General features: G+C 32.2%; 1 protein-coding gene across 5 annotated transcripts in view; it reads right to left on the bottom strand.

The window, feature by feature from the left end:
- The window catches only part of LOC124537623 (high affinity cAMP-specific and IBMX-insensitive 3',5'-cyclic phosphodiesterase 8), a 231,674-nt gene that overhangs the window by 29,642 nt on the left and 181,530 nt on the right, over nt 1-20,502 (bottom strand). For all 5 annotated transcript variants that reach the window (XM_047114510.1, XM_047114512.1, XM_047114511.1 and 2 more), the window contains one exon: nt 13,019-13,078. In XM_047114510.1, the coding sequence (XP_046970466.1) occupies nt 13,019-13,078 (60 nt within the window). The remainder of the gene's footprint in view (nt 1-13,018; nt 13,079-20,502) is intronic.

The raw sequence follows: 20,502 nt of genomic DNA, 5'->3' as shown, positions 1-20,502 counted from the left end.
AAATTTAGTAAATTAACATCTGGCAATACACGCAGACTTATCGAATATAGCAGAGATGGCGCCACTCGAAATAACTCGATAAATAGCTAACCGGATCATCAGGTGCACAGAGCAAATACTTCAGTTAGTTCATAAATATTAGGTTTTTTTTTTAAATAACTAATCGTATTATGTATCTAATCGTTTTATGTACGTTTGAATAATCACTATAATATATTATTGAGACTGTAAATTTACTTTAAAAAAATATTTAAACCATTACCAAGCAGAGATGGCCCAGTGGTCAGAACGTATGCATCTTAACCGATGATCGCGTCTTCAAACCCAAGTAGGCACCACTGAATATTCGTGTGCTTAATTTGTATTTATAATTCATCTCGTGCTCGGCGGTGAAGGAAAAACATCGTGAGGAAACCAGTGTGTAATTTCAAAGAAATTCTGTCACATGTGTAGTTGGAACAGCGTGGTGAAATATTTTCCAAGTAAAGTAGAAAAAGTAAAAAATATTTTCCAAACCTTCCCCTTCAAAGGGAGAGCAGGTCTTAACCCAGCAGTGGGAAATTTATAGGCTGTTGTTGTTGTTGTTATTCAAACCATTAAATCTATGTACATTTTTTTATATAAAGGAATCTTAAAACAGGATCACATCATCACAGATAAAATTTTGTACAAAAAATAAATGTCACCAATAATAAATTCTGTGCAGAAAATTGGTTTTTTTGGCGACTGAAAATACATAGTTTTAAAATATATATGGCAATACAAAAGCTTGTATAAAAGATAACTTTTTTGCATTTAGATTAAATTCTTAATATTTCTACAACTTCGAATTATCTACTCTGTGGAATCTTTTACACTTCGTTGAGGCTCTTCGGGGATTTTCGAGGAATTCGGTATCGGGCGGAATTTCGATAAGACGGTGAATGAAGAGAAAATTATTACATACTCCGCAAAACGAGCGCGACGTTTGTTCGGGAGATGAAATGTCTGCAATTCCAATACACACACATACACACGAATCCATATAAGCCACGCACACATATGGTATTATACTTAAACAAATATTAGGGATTAATTATATTCTCATAATTTAAAAGACTCTACAGCCCCGAAAATAAATATAGGCGAAAACATTATACCGGAACCGTTACAATTTAAAACGTTACGTATAGAAACGCTGCATTTGAATTCGATCTTGAAATGTTACTTTTATTGCATTCAAAGTTACATTAACTTAAAAAAAATACATTAAAATATGTAGGTACTTTAAATTGTTTTATTGGTAAACAGTTAAAACCACAGAGTATGCCTGAAGAGTTAGCAAGTTTTTGGAATACCTTTGACAAGTATTCCAAGGTTTTATGCTTTGTAACATCGCCCATACAAACATATTGATTATTTAATATAACAATGGATATAAGGATGTATATGATCGCCTCATGAAGTAAGGTAATAACTTAAGTACAACTTTGTCTTCAAGTTTGTAAGTTGTGGCGAACATTGGAAAACTTTGCGAATACAGAACCTTTCATCGAGCTAATGAAAACGCGTTTGCCGTTATTATTATTTTTTACCGTTCTTTTATTTAATTGGTAAGACATTGATTTTTATTGGAGGTTGAAAGGAAAACTCTGATTCTTTCATTTTCTTTGAGAATATCTGATGAGGAAATTAGTAATTTGCTGATTTTTGCTAAACCGTGCCAAAAATCAATAAAGTTTCACCAGATATTCTAGTAATAATATTCATATGTAAAAAATAGTTGGAACACAGGAGAGTATTTTTAACACAAACGGGACAAGCCCCATTACATATCAAGTTTACAAAATACCTATTGTCAAAATACACATAAATTATTTATAACCCGATATTCAATTGTTTTCGTAAATCTTCTCAATCACATATCCACTTACTTCTTCTATCTCAAATGCTGACTGTCAGATTAACTAGACAAGATTCAATGTGAGTTCTCCCTGATCGATTATTATGTCATAGTTTACAACCAACCAATAACTATTCCGATTAAAGCCAAATTAGTTTTATTAGTATTCAATATATGGAAATTTCGATGTACGAATATCGCATAGTTAAATTTGTAAACTTTTAAACTATACAAGTAACGACAAAACTTTTTTTAAGTTTGTGCGTATTGAAATAACGACTTCTATAATAAAATTCGGCAGACATTTTTAACGTTGCCGTTTCGTAAATTCAAATCGTTTGTAAAAAATACATTGGTAAAAAAAGCGTATTATTCGATACAAGATTTTATAGATGATAAATAAGCGTGGAGTAATTACCTGTTGACTTCCAAGCATACTAACATGACTTTGTATTTTTTTAAATATTAAAAAAGAGTAACTACTGAGTTTCTTACCGGTTCTTCTCGGTAGAATCTACTTTCCGAATCGGTGGTAGCTTCATTTAATTGTAAAATGACGATTCAAAAGTGCTTGTAAAAGCCCACTTAGATAAAGTTTATTTTGATTTGATTTGATTAAAACGGCACAGCAATCGGAAAGTATGAAAAAAAAAACACATAGCGACTTTTGCAGGAACGATGATATATCATACTCGGACCAATTAGAGTCGAATCTTCATCTGATTCAGATATCTGAGTTCTAGATTCGGATACTTGGAGCACTCCAGACGCACTGGAGTGCTCTGTGTAGTGCTTGCCAATTAAGTTACGAGTTCCAGTAACAGCATTTGTGAATTTAATTCGAGCGAACGTTGACTTCGATATGGGTGGCATGTGAACATTATTTTCCTAAATTATTATTATCGGATTTACATTGAATATAAAAGAAATATCAATTTTATTTGTGTGGGTCAATCATTTGATAAGAAAAAGTGTCAATATCTTAGACCCAATATAGAGGAGCTAATTGATGTTGTTAGGAATGATGTATCTATATCTACATATATACATGTAAAATAATTGGAGCGGCTGTTAAAACAACACGTATTAACTAATTGCATATGTATGTAAGTATACACGGTAGGTACATAAACCAACATATCATTTTTTTTTTAAATTTGTGTGTGTTCCGGCTAATCTCTGTAATGGTTGGACCGATTTTGTCGGGACTTTCATTGTAAGATAGCTGATGTTATAGGAGTAGGCTACAACTATAACGTTTTTGTTAAATTAATAGGTCCACGAAGTCGTGGGGAATTTCAATTGTCTATGGCCAGAGAATGACAGATAACTTCAGTAGAACATTTGCTTGCCATCTTTTTAACATGTATGTCAGTTGCGATTTCCGAAATATAAAACCCACTGACTTTTCTAGTCTTAACCGAAGACAATGGGTTCAAATTATTCGCCATAAGTATTTTTTTTCTTTCATTTGTCTTAAGCTTGGCGATGAAAAGACACGTATTTAATCACCTCACGTGTTAGAGTAGCGTAAACATCTCATGTCTCATCATTAGAGGGAGTCTTATCCCAGCAGTAGGTTTTAGGGAGACTGTTTTACTTTTGAGTCGAGATGGCCCAGTGGTTAGAACACGTGCATCTTAACCGATGATTGCGGGTTCAAACCCAGGCAAGCACTGCTGATTCATGTGCTTAATTTGTCTTTATTATTCACCTCGTGTTCAGCGGTGAAGGAAAACATCGGGAGGAAACCTGCATGTGACAAATTTCATAGAAATTCTTCCACATGTGTATTCCACCAACCCGCATAGGAACAGCTTGGTTGAATATGTTCTAAACCTTCTCCCCAAAGGGAGAGGAAGCTACCTTTAGCCCAGCAGTGGGAATTTACAGGCTGTTGTTGTTGTTGTTGTTATGTACAAAATAATTAGGGATTATTTTTAGTAAACACGTTATAGGAAGCGTTCAAACATAGAGTCATAACGTTTTTGGAATCGAAAGCCAGTCTTCACAATCAATATTAGGCTCTGCAAGCAATTAGTTAAATTGGGTCTCGATTAAAGCGGCTATCGGCGTCTGTTAATAACGTTAAGTGCGTCCCCTTGGCGGTTTATATTAACAGGGGGTATCGAATAAGTGAGTTACGAATATATGTCTAATATCCCTTGCTTTTAGTGTTTATTAATATGTTTTAGCAAATCTATATTAAAACATAATACTATTTCAATAAAAGTTAGAAAAAATCATATTGCTTATATAGATTAGTAATTATTATTTTTTATATAAAATACAATCTATAATAATATTATAAATGTGAAAGTAACTCGTTTTATCTGGTCTGTCCGTCGTTCCTTCACTACGAAATCGCTGAATTAAATTTGATGAAATTTATTATGAAGGAAACTTGAATTCTAAGAAAGGACAGGCTACTTTTTTGCCTAACACATGAAAACCTTTAAATCCTTTAAAATATTTTGTCGTTTTCTTATTATGCATATATTTAATGATCCGATACATAATTTATATTCCTTTTTTTGTAAACGGGAACTTCATAACATATTATTCTGCTCATCTATTCTTTAAATAGAAAATTATTTATGGATAGCATATCATCATCATCCTCCTGTCCGTATCCCAATTTTATTTGGGATCGGCGCAGCATGTCTTTTCCTTCCATACTTCTCTGTCAGATGTCATCTCACAAGTAACATTCTTTCTAAATCGTCTTTCACACAATCCATCCATCGTTTCCTTGGTCGTCCTCTACCTTTATATCCATTCACATCCGTGCTCAAGGCCTTCCTCACAATATGTTCCTCATTCCTCCGCATTACATGCCCATACCATGATAGCCGCCTTCCACATAACTTCTCGGCTATCGGTGTCACTTTCAAACTTCTTCTTATGTACTCATTCCTTACTCTATCCATTCGTGTAACACCACACATTCGTCTCAGCATTCTCATCTCCGCAACATGCAATTGTCTTTCAGTCATCCCTTTTGTAGCCCAACACTCTGATCCATATAGAACAGCACAGGTCTGATGATGGTTTTATAGGTCTAATAATAAATGAGATACTAATATAAAAAGTCCCTTAAAACGCAAGCGAAGCCACGGACGACAACTAGTGATCACGAACATATATAACGACATAATATAGTTATGTTAAGAATCAGCCATTGAAACGTACCTACGTATCTACTCGCATTTTATATATGTAATAGTACCGAGTTAAATTGACGAAGAAATCCTGTGATTCTTTCCTCACACAATGGACCAGTGTTGTAGTTTGAGATTACTGGTATCTTTGTCTTGTAAGAGATTAACGGACAATTAATTCTTAAGCGGAGTTCAGACTTGCGTTAATCACGATATTTCTACAGCTTTACTTCTACTTTAGCTGTACCCTGTACAGACTGACTCTTAACTGAGAATAAGATAAGAATATGCGTGAAAATTCAAGCAGGTTTGAGAAGTATTCGAGTGTTCACGCTTATGTAGAACCCGCATTAATTATAGTAATGATTACGGGATAGTGTTTTCTGTTAATGTAATCAAACGCAACACGTGTTTCTACCAAATGTAATTATTAATTAATTGAATTCAGCTAAATAGCGTGTGTAACACGATTGTAAATAACTACTTATATATACAAATATTTTTACCCTGCATTGGTGAGTATATTGTTTACGAATGGAAAGCTTTCTAGTAGATTATCTCTTTTCAAAATAAATAAAAAAACTAATTATAATCCAAAAAAAAAACTTTTTTTTTCTTCCTTTAAACTATAATCGGATCAAACAAATAGGAAAGTATACCAACAAAAACAAAACTTACCACTTAAGTTAATAATTGACCGCATTCATAACCTATTGTTTTCGAAGTTGGTTAAACTTAAGTTAATTAGCAATTTGACAGGGCTGGTTGGTTTTTTGCCCAGAGAATCGGAATTGCGATTCAACGGGGAAATGCTGTTCGTATTCTTACCACCTTTGCACGCGTTCAAGATTTATACAGTACCTAACTATTTTTATATAATATTATATTCATTTACATGAATGAATATTTGTGGTAATTAATACGAAGATTAACTTTAATACGAGCGTTATAGGATATAGTTAATTAATTTAATTAAAGTGATGGAAATTAATTAAGACTTTAATCTAATATTATTGTTTCGTCAAGTAACGAATATCGCTTACCATTATGTACGAGATACGCAGTTATATATAGCTTTAATAATAACGCAAGATATTGTAAACATAAAGTTTTATGGAGGCATTCGTTTAGTTCTTATCACATTATATTGGTAAAGGTAAATTTTATACGGGCGTTTTTTTTATATATTTATTACGATAAATGAGGTGAAATATAGCGAAGAAGGCTTATTTATAAATAATAAACTTACTGTTAGCGATGTGTACGATATTAAATTGGTGGTAGAGCCTTGTGCAAGCCCGTCTGGGTAGGTACCACCCACTTCCACCGCCATATAACAGTACTCAGTATTGTTGTGTTCCGGTTTGAAGGGTGAGTGAGCCAGTGTAATTACAGGCACAAGGGACATAAGATATTAGTTCCCAAGGCTGGTGGTACATTGACGATGTAAGGAATAGTTAATATTTCTTACAGCTTCATTGTATATGGGTGATGGTGACCACTTACCATCAGGTGGCTCATATGCTCGTTCGCTTACACCTACACCATAAAAAAACCTTTCTCTTGATAGTTTATAGAACGCAGGATCGGTTTTAAAGGTAACTTGCGACTTGTGTAATGCTGATACTAAATATACTACAGATTATGTTTATTTTCGACATCATATTAGAAATTTCTAAAATTATCAGTGTTCCTTTACTACATTGTCCATGTTTTATGTACAAAAACCTTCCTCTCGAATCACTCTATCTACCAAGCATAAGTGCGGAGAGAGCGGTAAGCGACTTCGTTTTATACTATGTAATGAAGTCTCGAGTCCTTGGGGCCACAAAGTAGTGCAATGGTGCAACAATTGATGGAAGGCAGCTAAATATTATTTTACCAATTAATTAGAACATATTAATTTCTGCCAGTCTTTTTGTCAATAATTAAAAAAAAAAAACATTAAAATTTTCAACTCGTCGGAATCTCTTTGGTGAAGGCCCATTAGAGGCGACCCCAAGGCAGATACCTCGGTTGCCCTCCCCTAAATCTGACACTGACAGTACAGAGCATGTGAACTCAGGGTTGCTTTTACGGATTCGAATTTGCTATCTTTGTTTTAGATATACCTACTTGCTTTGTTTATCCACTAGGCCACAGTGTTTGGGAAAGTTTGATTTCCCTCGAATCATATTTACTATTTATTTGTCCAAATAGTAATATGTTTTTTCTATAGTGTCGTATATTACACGTAGATTCGATGAAAAGTAACAAAGAACTTTAACAAATATCCGTTCCAATAGCACTCAAGCATGTCAGATCTCCGGAAAGCATGAATTGGGATCGATCACCTAACCCGGATGTCCCCCGCCCCTAATTGTCCTACTGTTCAACTCTTTGAAAAGAGAATTCTTTATATTTCTATCGAGGAAACGTTGACGAGGTAATTTTGTAAGAATGCTCATTACAATTTCGTTTCATGATGTAGTTATCCATATAACTAATACTAACTAATTATTTTTGTTAAACAAAGGTTTATTACTTATATTTTTGTTAGAAAGATTTTTTAAAGAGTTTTTATATAAAGTTAGATTACCACCAAAAAAAAATATAAAGATACATTTTCCGCATTTTAAGTATCTCAAATAAAAAAAAGCCTGAATCTAAATTTTATTTACGGCCAGTAAAACCTGCATAGCTTAAAATGGACTGGCTCGTCCGGTTAAATGATATTAATGTTACCGAGCAAAGCTCTTGTTTATTTGTTTGTACTTGGCCACGAATAAATAATAAGGTGCTTTGACGTGACAAATTCATACATATCTATATAATAATATTATAAATTTGAAGGTATTTTGGTATGTTACCTTTTCACGCTTCGATCGCAGAACCAATTTAGATGAAATTTGGTATTTGTTTTGTTTCAGTCTCTGAAGGACAGATTAGATTTTGTCACGGAAATGACGCCTCAAGAATGTGTAAATGAGGGTAGAAGCAGATAATGAGGGTTGAAGTAGAACTATGTACGGAGAATCAATGACGTAACTTATTTTTTATTGTTTATTATTATTAAATTTGATTTAATTTTAGTACATTTTTGAATTCCGTTAATTAGGAAATGATTTATTTTATCTTAGTTAGAGGTTAATTTGTGATACTAATGTATTGTATGGAAAAGTAAATCATTCTATTTGTTTTCACGGCTCAGCTACTGGACAGTCTTTATGAAATTTGCTATGTAGTAAATTTTTAAAAAAAGGACACAGGCTAGTTCTTAATTCATATCTTGAATGGGTTATAAATAAATTTCGTGAGGTGAATCCGGTTCTGTATTATATATATATATATATGTTTTAAAAATAAAATGAATATTTTTTTTTAATTAATAGGAAATTAATTAAAATTAAGTGTTGAGACGAGATGGCCTTGTGGTTTGATCTCATGAAATGTTACAGAAGATGCGATCAATGCGGGAACTAAATTTATTTCGCAATCCTTTTTTATTTTTGTAGGTAGGCGGAAGAGAAAATGGGTACCATTTGATGGTAAATGGTTACCATCGACGCAAGAAAATAAGATTAACACAAAGATTTTGTCTCCCTTGTGCCTGTAGTAATACTGGCTTTAAACCGATTTTATTTTAATAAATACACAGAAAGGGACAATTAAGACACGTTTCGTTATGTATCATTCGGTTTAATTACAGAAGGGTTTCGTTATTATTCATTATATATATCTATGTTCAAATACCTATATCATTGTTCGACATAATGAAATCAAGGGAGTTTCTCCCTTTGTTTGAAGGGCTTGTTTAACCATGTCAGTAATTTGCGGCTCCATCTATCAAGTTAATCGTGCGGGCTCTAGGTCATCAAGTAAGAGGCGCTAATTAAATGAACATCTGAAGTTTGACTGATTAACGGCGTGTAGTCGTTTTGATGATTTTTTTATTTGCTTTAATTAACTTTTGTGTATGGAACTAAATGTATAAACATATTAGAGTTAGAACCTTTTTCATGAATTAGGTACATCTTACCTAAACTTTTTTGTGTGATCTGTATACGGTGATGGTACTTGATTTTTATTTTATTTTTATTGAAAAGGTTGGCGGTGAACATATGGACCACCTGATGGTAAGTGATCACCATCACCCATAGACAATGAAGCTGTAAGAAATATTAACTATTCCTTACATTATCAATGTGCCACCAACCTTAGAAACTAAGATGTTATGTCCCTTGTGCCTGTAGCAATACTGGGTTACTCACCCTTCAAACCGGAACATGACAATACTGAGTACTGTTATTTGGGGGTAGAATAAGTGATGAGTGGGTGGTACCTACCCAGACGGGCTTGCACAGAGCCCTACCACCAAGTAGTGAATGGATGTTTAAGGCGAAAAAGTTGAAGTGAGAGATCAGTTCGGGAGTATTGGGTTGCGATTGGCTGCTTGTATTTTTTGTTAATTATTGAAATGTTTTGATTCGCTCTTATGTTTATGATGTAGATGTAGATGTGTTTTGTCTATGTTCCGTGATATAACTGCTTCGTAGTTATATTAGTCGTTCACGTTAGCTTCCCCATGATTCGTAGCGTGATATTAAATACCTATTCTATATCCATTGTCAGTAAATGGGATTTCTAACGCAAAGCGATTTTTCAGACGGGACTGGTACATCCGGAGATTACCGCGTTGAAATGTACATTTTTAAGGCTCAAGTGATGGAATATATTGTTCGTGCTCGTAATAAATACAAAAGGTTTTCAAATATGACGTATTTGAAAACCATATCAAAGTTGGAAATCAGTATTCAAACATGAAGTTTCAACCACGAAAACTTTAAATAGCTTAATCTGTGGACTGAGAGAAACTCGAGGGTTCATTACTTTCACATAACATATAATATATGATCCCGACTATATTATATAAATTAAATCTTAGGCGAATTGGAATCTTAAACGATGGTAATTGTTTGAAGACATGGTTTATCTACGTTTTCATATCTTTTGTGAAATTGCATGAGTCGGTATTACTCGGTATAAATGTTGTCATACGTGTTTCCACCAATCTGCATTAAAGCTGCGTGCCCAACATGAAATGGGGTGATGTTATAAATCTATTTCCATGTGATGGAATGAGATTTAAGAACAAAGGAGGCCTTTGTTCAGCAATGTGACATTAGGTAGCATTTATTGTCACCTAACATTTCTCAATAATAATACAACAACCACAACAGCCTTTTCAAATTTCCCACTGCAGGGCTAAAGCCTTCTCTCGTTATGAGGAGAACGTTTGGATTTATATGCTAACGCGGTTTTACAGACTTTTATGAAATTAGACACATGCAGGTTTTCTCATCATTTTTTTCTTTCACCGCCGACCACGTGATGAATTATAAATACAAATTGAGCACATGTAAATTTTGAAAAAGAGTAACTACTGAGTTTCTTGCAGTTTTTCTCGGTATAATCTACTTTCCGAACCGGCGGTAGCTTTACTTAATTGTTAATTGACGATTCAAAAGTGCTTGTAAAAGCCCACTCGAATAAAGTTTATTTTGATTTTGATTTTTTTGAGCCGTGCTCACCTCGGTTTGAACCCGCAATCATTAAGATGCACGCTTTCTAAGCACTGGTTCATCTCGTCTCTTCAATAATAATACATTTTTTTTCAAATTTAAATTGTCTATGAAAGGTAATATTTCAAACACCATCATATATGATGATTTAAACATATAATATTTGTCGAAATTGTACAAAATATTTTGGAATTATTCGTTAGGGTTTATTTTAAGTAACGACATTGTTATTTAAATTGAAAGATAAGGGTTTTCCTGGAAGGGACTCCTTTGTTCCGTCGTATCGATTTTAAAATGCTAAGCGTAAAAGTAGACAGCAGTTTCGAGCTTGTATTACACGTGGGAATTAACCCTTAAGCTTATTTTTTTTTTTAATAAAATTCGAACACCTTAAATACTTTTTGAATTCAAAACTACTTTTTCAATTTCAATGAGTATGTTGGCTGAGGATATTGTATGGTGCTCTATTTAATTTTTAGTTAGAAATTCAGCGCGTTATTTATGATAAGAATATAAGAAGTATATTCACCGTAGTTTTTATTTGCGTAATTTGTGTTTATAATTTCATTTAATAATAATCAAGGATACTTTACATAACTATCTACACAAGTTTGTCTCACAAGTGGTCTACCAACCGTCTATACTTTCATGTTTTTATTTATAATTAATTATTAAACGACGTTAAAACATAGTTTACAGGTTGAGTTGTGGACATATTGGTTTATAATAAGAGTTTACTGAATATAAGAATGCATTTAATTTTGTTTAAATATTGGTAGTAGTACACTAAAATGTTTTATGAAGTAGGTAATTATTGCTAAGAGGTTTTACTGACTGCATTTCAAATATTCTCAACAATGAATACATATGATAATCCATTCATACTACGCACATATATGTATGTTAAAATGCATTAGTGTGTGTGCGTAAACACAAGTAATATTTCGTTAAAATGCTTTAGTGTGTGTGCGTAAACACAAGTAAAAATTTTGTTAAAATGCATTAGTGTGTGTGCGTAAACACAAGTAAAATTTCAATTCCTTTATCATAATCCAATGAGACTGCAATTCAATACAGCTCGACAAAACACATACGCAGGACCAACAGCTTTCCTCGGCGTGGGACGAAATACAATCAATTTATAACTCGTATTTTCTACTGAGAATTGTTTCAAAATTGCAACAATTTTATAACCCGGTCGGGAATCGATCTGCAGTGTTACGATATATAATATAATAAAAAAATTTCAGTGCTGGTCTAAGACCTCTCCCTTTGAGGAGAAGGTTAGGAATGCTCCTAACCTTCTTATTTCACCACGCTGCTCCAATGCGGGTTGGTAGATTAAAATGTCACAGAGTTTCGTTGAAATTAAGCACATGCAGTTTTACTCACGATGTTTTTCTTTATCGACAAACTCGTGATGAATTTTAAACATAAATTATAATTAATATTCAGTAGTTTTCACCAAGGTTTGAACCCGCAGTCATCGGTTTATGTACTCGTTTAAACCACTGGGACATTTCGGCTATTGTATTACGAATTATTAGATAAATATCAAAGTTACAAAATAAATAATATATAAATAATAACTGGTCTGAACTCAGACAGTTCAAGAGATACAAGTACAATTACAAATCAATTAAATAATTATAACGTTTAATTAAGATCGTTATCTAATAAATCCCACGGTCACTTTCATTTTATCACGTAACTTGAATTAAGCAAGTTTTAATTCTGATATAAATTTAATCTGTTATGAAATTACACTTTGCCTGCGGATATTTAAACAAATATCTAAATTCTAGCGTAAGTCCTAATATCGTACAAGCAAATTTGATGCATAGCTACCCATTTTGTTGAAGGTTTTAAGTTGAAATTTCCAAAAACCATTTCTTAGTTGAGGATATTACAGATATCAGTTTTCGAGTTTCAGTAGTTTTGTCAGTGCGTTGATAGTCAGTCAAAAGAATCGATCGAGTATAATATATCGTGATTTCAGATAGTTATAACATATTTTGTCAAAGCGGTTGCTACATTCAAGAAATGTATAGTTTCACTTGCAGTGTAACTGTTTACGAGTTGCATTATTGGCTTCCCACTTACAGACCAAGAAACTACGAATAAATTTGGTAAATGTACGAAGATTATAGTACCTGCATCTGTGTATTTAATTGATAAACACTTTTACTATGCTTAAGAATTTTTTTGAATAAATTCACGTTAATAGAGATCCTTTAAAAGAGATGATATTTTGAATATCATAGTTCAATATAGACGAAATGAAATGTATATCTATCTCTCTCTCTCTCTCTTTGCCTTACCTTATAATTCTAGTGCATAAATCTAATACTTTAAAAGATCATATATGTACATAAAACGTTCATTCAATTAAATACAGTAAATAATAAACAAACCTCTTTTTCACGACAGCGATGAGAATGATGTGTTGAGTGTTTTTCATACCCCGAATAGCTCTGAAACAAATAAAGGCATAATTATTATATGGATCACCTTCGATTATATTATTTCTTCTTAATAAATAAAATGTTTGTTTTATGATTGCCCTCTTTTCTTAACAATTCAGCCGATTGTGATGAAACGTTGACAAGTTGATTTGTAGGCCTTCAATAAACGTTCTCTTGGAACTGTTTAGAGGATTTGGGTAGTATATATGTTACAAAGAAAAATATGTATCTATATTTATTATAAAAGTTTGATAGGATTTAATTTTAAGTATTTTTTTAAGTTATCAATAAAGTATACAGAATTGAAGCTCTTTTGATGTAACATATATTTTCTTTTTTATTTTCAGTACAACTAGCGTAAACGCAATGCCATAAGAAGACAGAATAAGAAAAAGAAAATACTTTCATTCAACTTAAAATGTAAATAACAAAAATCTCATATAAATACATAAATGATAAAATGAATTATTAAGACATACAGTCAAATGTGAAGCTACACTATTAATACTACATATAATAAATAGTCAGCGTGTATAAGAAACATAGGCGAACTGTAAGTTGGGATCATATATCTTAAACCTCAGAGGTCTAGAGTACACCGAGGTATGTATCAACTAAACGACTTGTGGAGTCTCGTAAGTGTCAGAAAGAAAGCGAACATAATTAAATAAATTCCATTATGTAGCGGACGGATGAGTCGAGATGGCCCAGTGGTTAGAACGCGTGAATCTTAACCGATGATTGCGGGTTCAAACCCAGGCAAGCACCGCTGATTCATGTGCTTAATTTGTCTTTATAATTAATTGCGTGCTCAGCAGTGAAGGAAAACATCGTGAGGAAACCTGCATGTGGCAAATTTCATAGAAATTCTGCCACATGTGTATTCCACCAACCCGCATTGGAACAGCGTGGTGGAATATGTTCCAAACCTTCTCCTCAAAGGGAGATGAGGCCTTTAGCCCAGCAGTGGGAATTTACAGGCTGTTGTTGTTGTTGTATTTAGCGGACAATTATCATATAAACAATAGCATAGCATTATCACAGTACATTATGTAAGAATGTTTTATATCAAATCCAACTAAATTAATTACGAATCATCTTCAAAAAGGCCTAATAACAAAGTACCTTGATGAATGTTTATTACGAAAAATTTAGGAGCACTTTAGCCCGAATTAATGTTATTACAAAGCAATGTGTTATATTTTTATTGTAAGAAGGTTCGCTGACCTTTTATGGACGTAGTGAGGATTTATTTTGTATTAGCTTTATATCAAGTAATAAAGAAATAAAAAGATGTACATTGTTTTACTGCTTCATTGGTGTATTCGATATAGGATATGCTGAGTTCAATTTCTGATTATATGATCGATTCACTTCAAGTTAGTTAATGCACGAATCCGTACACCGTTGGTAGAAGTCGGGTAACCATGGCGAATCCGCTAGGTACCATCTATTCATCGGAATTATACCGCAACACAGAACTACCTAGTGTTGAAAGGGGAAAGTTGTGTCAGTCAGCATAATAATTGGTATTAGAAATATCTTCGTTCTTAAGACTGTTAGAAAGTTAATTATTTAATATCTTTGGGCGGTGGTGACCACTTACTACCAGGAACAGCAATAACCTTGAAGTACGCCTTCGTATCTTTATTAATATTATAAACGTGAAAGTAACTAACGTCTGAACCGAATTTGATGAAATTTAGTATGAAGCAAACCTGAACTATAAAAAAGGACACAGGCTACTTCTTTGTCTATCATGTGATAACCAAGCCCCAAAAACGAGAGCTAAGTACTTACAACTTTATACCTCGAGACGTTTTGTTTTTATTTTGCATCGATCTTAATGCTTTTAGGCCTCTCAGGGTAACGAGCCCTCGTAACACAGTTTCAGTCATTTCGCATTACTTTGGGACAGTGGATCCCGTTCAGGAAGATTGATTCCTTTTAGCGTAAACTCAGAAAAGGGATAGAGTTGCGGACCTTTCGTTGAGTGCTGATCGTACATATTGAAAATCCATATCATGAACGGCATTATTTAGTCTTTATTAATGATTATTTCTTGTCTATCTGGTGGCTAAATCGTGTATTAATATGAAGCTTAAATATAATGAGAGTTTTGACGATTAATTTTGAAATAAATGAAATTGAAATGAAGATTAAAGAGTAAGTAAGTAGACTACAATTATTTGTCAATAATCATGGCATGGTAATCAGATATACATTATGCTTTTCAACCGACTTCAAAAAGGAGGAGGTTCCACTTCAAATATAGCAATAATTATAACTACATTATATAATCGTAAATCGACTTTTAAGTAGTCTATTATTTTTCATTTCATTTTACTTAGGAGGACACTAAAAATATGTTGAATGCGCAATTATTTTTATTTGTTTTAAAATAGTGTTTTGTTAGAAGTCGGTTTTTCTTTTTGTTAAAATTTTTATTTATTAAATAGCTGAATTTGAACGATTTTCATCACAATTGACTAAAGAGATTTAAGACCATGTAGAAAACGATTTTATAAGTATAATATTCGTATATATTTTTAAAACTATTCTAAAGATATCAGCTACCATATCAGTTACCGATATCATACCTTAAATTATTAATATTTACTTTCGACCCGAGTTTGTTTTGTACTAAGGTAACAAAGGAGAGCGGGACCATTTTTGTACATATAATTAATTATGACACAGTCCTTCCGACCCTGAAACATTATTTTCAGGTGCTTATTATAATCCCTTGTGGAAATATCCCAAGCACACATAACCGCTTCAGGTAATTACATTACGTAAACATAAAGCAACTTAAACTTAACTCTATATAATATCAATAGAATCAAGATGCTGGAAATATCTTAATATCACCATAAAATTGTAGCTAAAGTTTATATTTAATTATATATATGTACATTTATATATCGCACTAGATTGTAAACTAACGATTATTATATTCTGACTAGTAGTGATTCAACTTACAATTATAAATTTTACTTTGATATTGCTTAGCAAAAAAACCATGCAAGCTCATTAAATAAATTATTAAAAGATACAAATGCGGCACGGGTAACGTTCTTGAGTACAATTTAAAAAAAGCATTAAAAATTAACTTTATAGTGAAAAAAGTTTTTTAAATTCAACTGAAAGTCACTCCTATATAATCAGTTCGGATTAGATTTTATCTTCCGTAAAATTATTGCGTTAAATAGTATGCTACAGGTCACAATCTCTTTGTTAGTATCTCGTGAGATAGATTATAATCTACGCTATAAATTCCCGTGGTTGCAAAAAGCGTTTGTTTCCACCAGGCTTCCGATTCGAGCCTAGGCCCGACATCGCGGCGGCGGTCGGGCACGAGTCTACTAACAAATTGTGAATTTATCGATTTAAAGAAACAACCTCCCTTGCTTATACCATTTCGCAACACAGCGAGCGTCCACCCGTGCGTATTTTACTGTAACTTACAATTTTACGGAGACATACAAAGGATAATACATGTAATTGGTTTTAATAGTAACAAAGCAAAATCAACATTATTATTTAATCAAGAAATAGTATTTCGTACTATTGAATCAAATCAAAAAAAAAACTATATTTAAAAATCCTTCATTTTATCACTCCAGCTTTATTGTTTATTCTGTGTTTTTATCTACGGTTTCCCTTATATATTGAGATAATTGAAACCCGTTTCTTTCGAAAAAAATTGAAGTTAGCTATTTTTTTTGTTAAAATATTATACAGTTGTTTGGTTCATGGAACGAGTGGCATAAAACGTAAAGCTATAGAAGATACACTTGTACGGAAACTTTGTTCTCGCAATAATGTTTTACTAATAGTTATATTTTTCTCTGTATGTATTGTTGTTTAATAACTTAGTTATAAATACATAAACAATGTTTTATGTTGTGAAAACAGCAGTATTAAAACTTGTTAAATGGTTGTAAAATTAAAAGAATTATGTCATATACTTTGTACCGTTAAATGTACGACAATGTAATATTGAATTGAGATAATTTATAGATTACTAGTTGTTGCGCGCGGGTTTGCTCGCGTTTTATGGTATTGGTTATCATGTGTCAGGCAAAAAATGTTGTCTATGTCTTTTCTTGGAGTTCGAGTTTGCTTCATACCAAATTTCATCAAAATCGGTTCAGCGGTTTGGTCGCGAACAAACGACAGGCAGACAGTCTTTCACATTTATAATATTGATATAGAATTACGTTTGTCTATATCGAAATAGAATGTCTATGTCTTCCCATTGAAGTTGATCCACTCGAGTGTTAAGCCTTCTCCGTCTTCGAGTTATGTAAGCTATTATTAATTCCTCACCGCATTCATCTGTCGCTCCTTTCTCATTTGATGATCGAGGTGACATTTTAAGGTTAAAATGCAAGATTAGTTGCTTCCCTTTTCTATTTAATACGCCTATTGATCAAATAAACATTGAAATATAATTAGCCAGTACAAAATTTTAGTTCATCGATATCACACAGAATAAATATTTTTTCATTTTATTTAATTTATATGTAATTTACAACAACAACAACAACAGCCTGTAAATTCCCACTGCTGGGCTAAAGGCCTCCTCTCCCTTTAAGGAGAAGGTTTGGAACATATTCCACCACGCTGTTCCAATGCGGGTTGGTGGAATACACATGTGGCAGAATTTCTATGAAATTTGTCACATGCAGGTTTCCTCACGATGTTTTCCTTCACCGCTGAGCACGAGATGAATTATAAAGATGTCATTTGATCTGTAGAAATGTGTAAGTAGGTAGTTCTTGCTGGTTGTTTTCGATATAATAAATATTCGAAATTTGAAATTGACTGAAGAATCTTTATCTCTTACAGAATCCATAACATGAAGTACTTAAAGTGCTTATAAAATTCTACTTGAATAAAGAATATTGTGATTTCTATATTGGAAATCAAGCAACAATAATCTGCAATCTTTAATAAATGTTGCTCCATTGTTACTGTTCGCTAATGATAGATAAATGTTAGCTGTCAAAGTAACAGGAAAAGTATCATCTGAAACGTTGGAGGAACAAAGTAAGGTATGATTACTACTTTTATTACGTCACTGTTCGTGAAGAAATTGATCGTAAATTGTTGTGAATTATTAATAGAGTATTAATAAAGATCTCTAGTTGCTAATATTGGACAACATCACATACATTACTATGATATCAATGTATTTAGCTAAAGCGCTTATTTTATGGAAGATCAGAAGTACGAAGGTACCACAAACACCCAGATCCAAGACAACATAGAAAACTAATGCACTTTTTCTATATAGACTCGAATCGAACCCGGTCCCGTGCATCCACTACTCGACAAAGGAGTTCGTTAAATAATTATCTTAAGTTTCCCACGTTATCCCAGTGACTTAATTATATAGCTGCAGATACTATGGACACAGGTTCGTATCCAGGGTCGTGCAAATAAAAATGTTGGGTTTGTTTTCCGATTCTCAGTTTTGTTTGAAGTTGACAGTATTTGTACTCTTGTTTGAAAGCTCTTAATGCTCTCAGTCCTGTCTGAACTCTCACCGGTTGCTGTGGATGGCCGTCCAGTCTGATTAGGGATCATAATTATTCTATTGAAAGCCTTGTAATATATAATGTTATTGACATGTACATATTTCATATTTATAAGATACTACTTTTTTATTATAATTTTTTTTCTTTCTCTTTACTTTTAACAATGACTATAACTACGCTATATAATCGTAAAGCGACTTTTAAGTAGTCTAATATTTTTCATTTCATTTTCCTTAGGAAGACTCTAAAAAATATGTTGAATACGCAATTATTTTTATTACATTTTAGTGTGTATTCATTTGTTTTAAAATAGTGTTTTGTTTGAAGTCGGTTATTCTTTTTGTTAAAATTTTTATTTATTAAGTATGCTTATTCTTACTTATTACAAATTTTAAAGTAACTTTGTCTGTCCGTAACATATTCATGACTAAAAAACAACCTGATTGGATGCAATTTGATATGAAGTGAACTTAAAATTCCAGGAAGAACAGGCTACTTTTCCATATCCAAAAGCTATAGAAACCCCCTCACCTTACTGGCGAATACTTATTAACGAATTAATACTAAATAATTAATTTAAAAAAATTGGATTATAAAATCTATTAAAATTTTGTTTTAGTAAAATTTGCAAACCGTAATGGGAACGACTTATCTAATAAAATCTTTTTGCTCGTAGCTTCAGCAATGGCGAGCGGTATTAGCTATGCATTAGATCTGTGTCGAGACAGACTCATTTGTTTATTAAAATGTCGCATCAGAATAATTTAAGATACATTTTAAGATAACAGCTCACTTACTTAGCATTTTAGATTATAATATAACGTTAAAGCATTTTATAACTTTAATATGTTTTACGGGTTGTTTGAAATTTTTGAAGTAACATTTCTGAAGTATTACTTCAAAGTGATATTGATTCTAATCTTTGGTAGAACTAAAGTCATAGAATCAAAAATAGTCTTTAATTTCAATCAAAACAGTCAAAAGTTATGGAACCAAATTTTGAAACGTGCGGATTTGGCAAAAAGCTTACACCATTTTTTTTTAAACTTTAGAATACAATTATTAAAATTATAAAAAGATAACTTCACTTGTTATAACATTTACAATAAAATAATCAAAAATATGTAAATAAATGTACCTATTTCTCTTAAGTAATAAATCACTGCTCCCAATTCCAACTATAATCGCGATATTGGATTTATAACGTAAATAAGAAGTATTTTAGTTCAGTTTTTTAAATTATAACTTTTAATTTCTTGAAGTTCTGGATCTTTTTAGGATCATTGACCTGTTCTTTAATAAAAATAATATTTAATCTTTATCTACATTAGTGCTAATGACCTATCAACCCGCAGAATAAAGTATTTCATTTAGTAACTCGAAATTGCTATGTGCATTATATTAATTTTAATTAAGATTTTAAAAGGGCATATAGTGGTCTTATTTCGAAATTTAAATTCTGTAAAGTTTTTTCTTTCTCCCTTGTTCTGAGCTACGGAGACAGACAAAGGAATTCTTCCATAAAGCCAGAAAATCAAACGTGATAGTTGCTAATTTATATTTAATATACTATTTACCATGGAGTTTGATATTATTTAATAATAATACATAAAATATATATAGATAAAAATGAGCTAACGAGTTCTAAATTTACTCTGTTTCCTTAATTATGTATATAATGTTTCAATATAATATCTATATTTGTTTACGTAAAATTTCTGCACTTGTGTAATAAAATATATGATACATTGTATGATTCAATGAATTTTAAATTTGTAGTAATATTCACTACAAACGATGTCAGTGTGAATGTTTCAGCTAAAAGTCCCAAAATTTGCTCTTTAACAAAATGAGAGACGACAGAGCGGTAAATATAGCACATGTTAG

The sequence above is a fragment of the Vanessa cardui genome, chromosome 18, assembly GCF_905220365.1.
Source record: "Vanessa cardui chromosome 18, ilVanCard2.1, whole genome shotgun sequence".
In the NCBI taxonomy this organism is placed as follows: domain Eukaryota; kingdom Metazoa; phylum Arthropoda; class Insecta; order Lepidoptera; family Nymphalidae; genus Vanessa; species Vanessa cardui.
The sequence above is the reverse complement of the archived record's forward strand: the minus strand, read 5'-3'. Positions and strand labels throughout refer to the sequence as shown.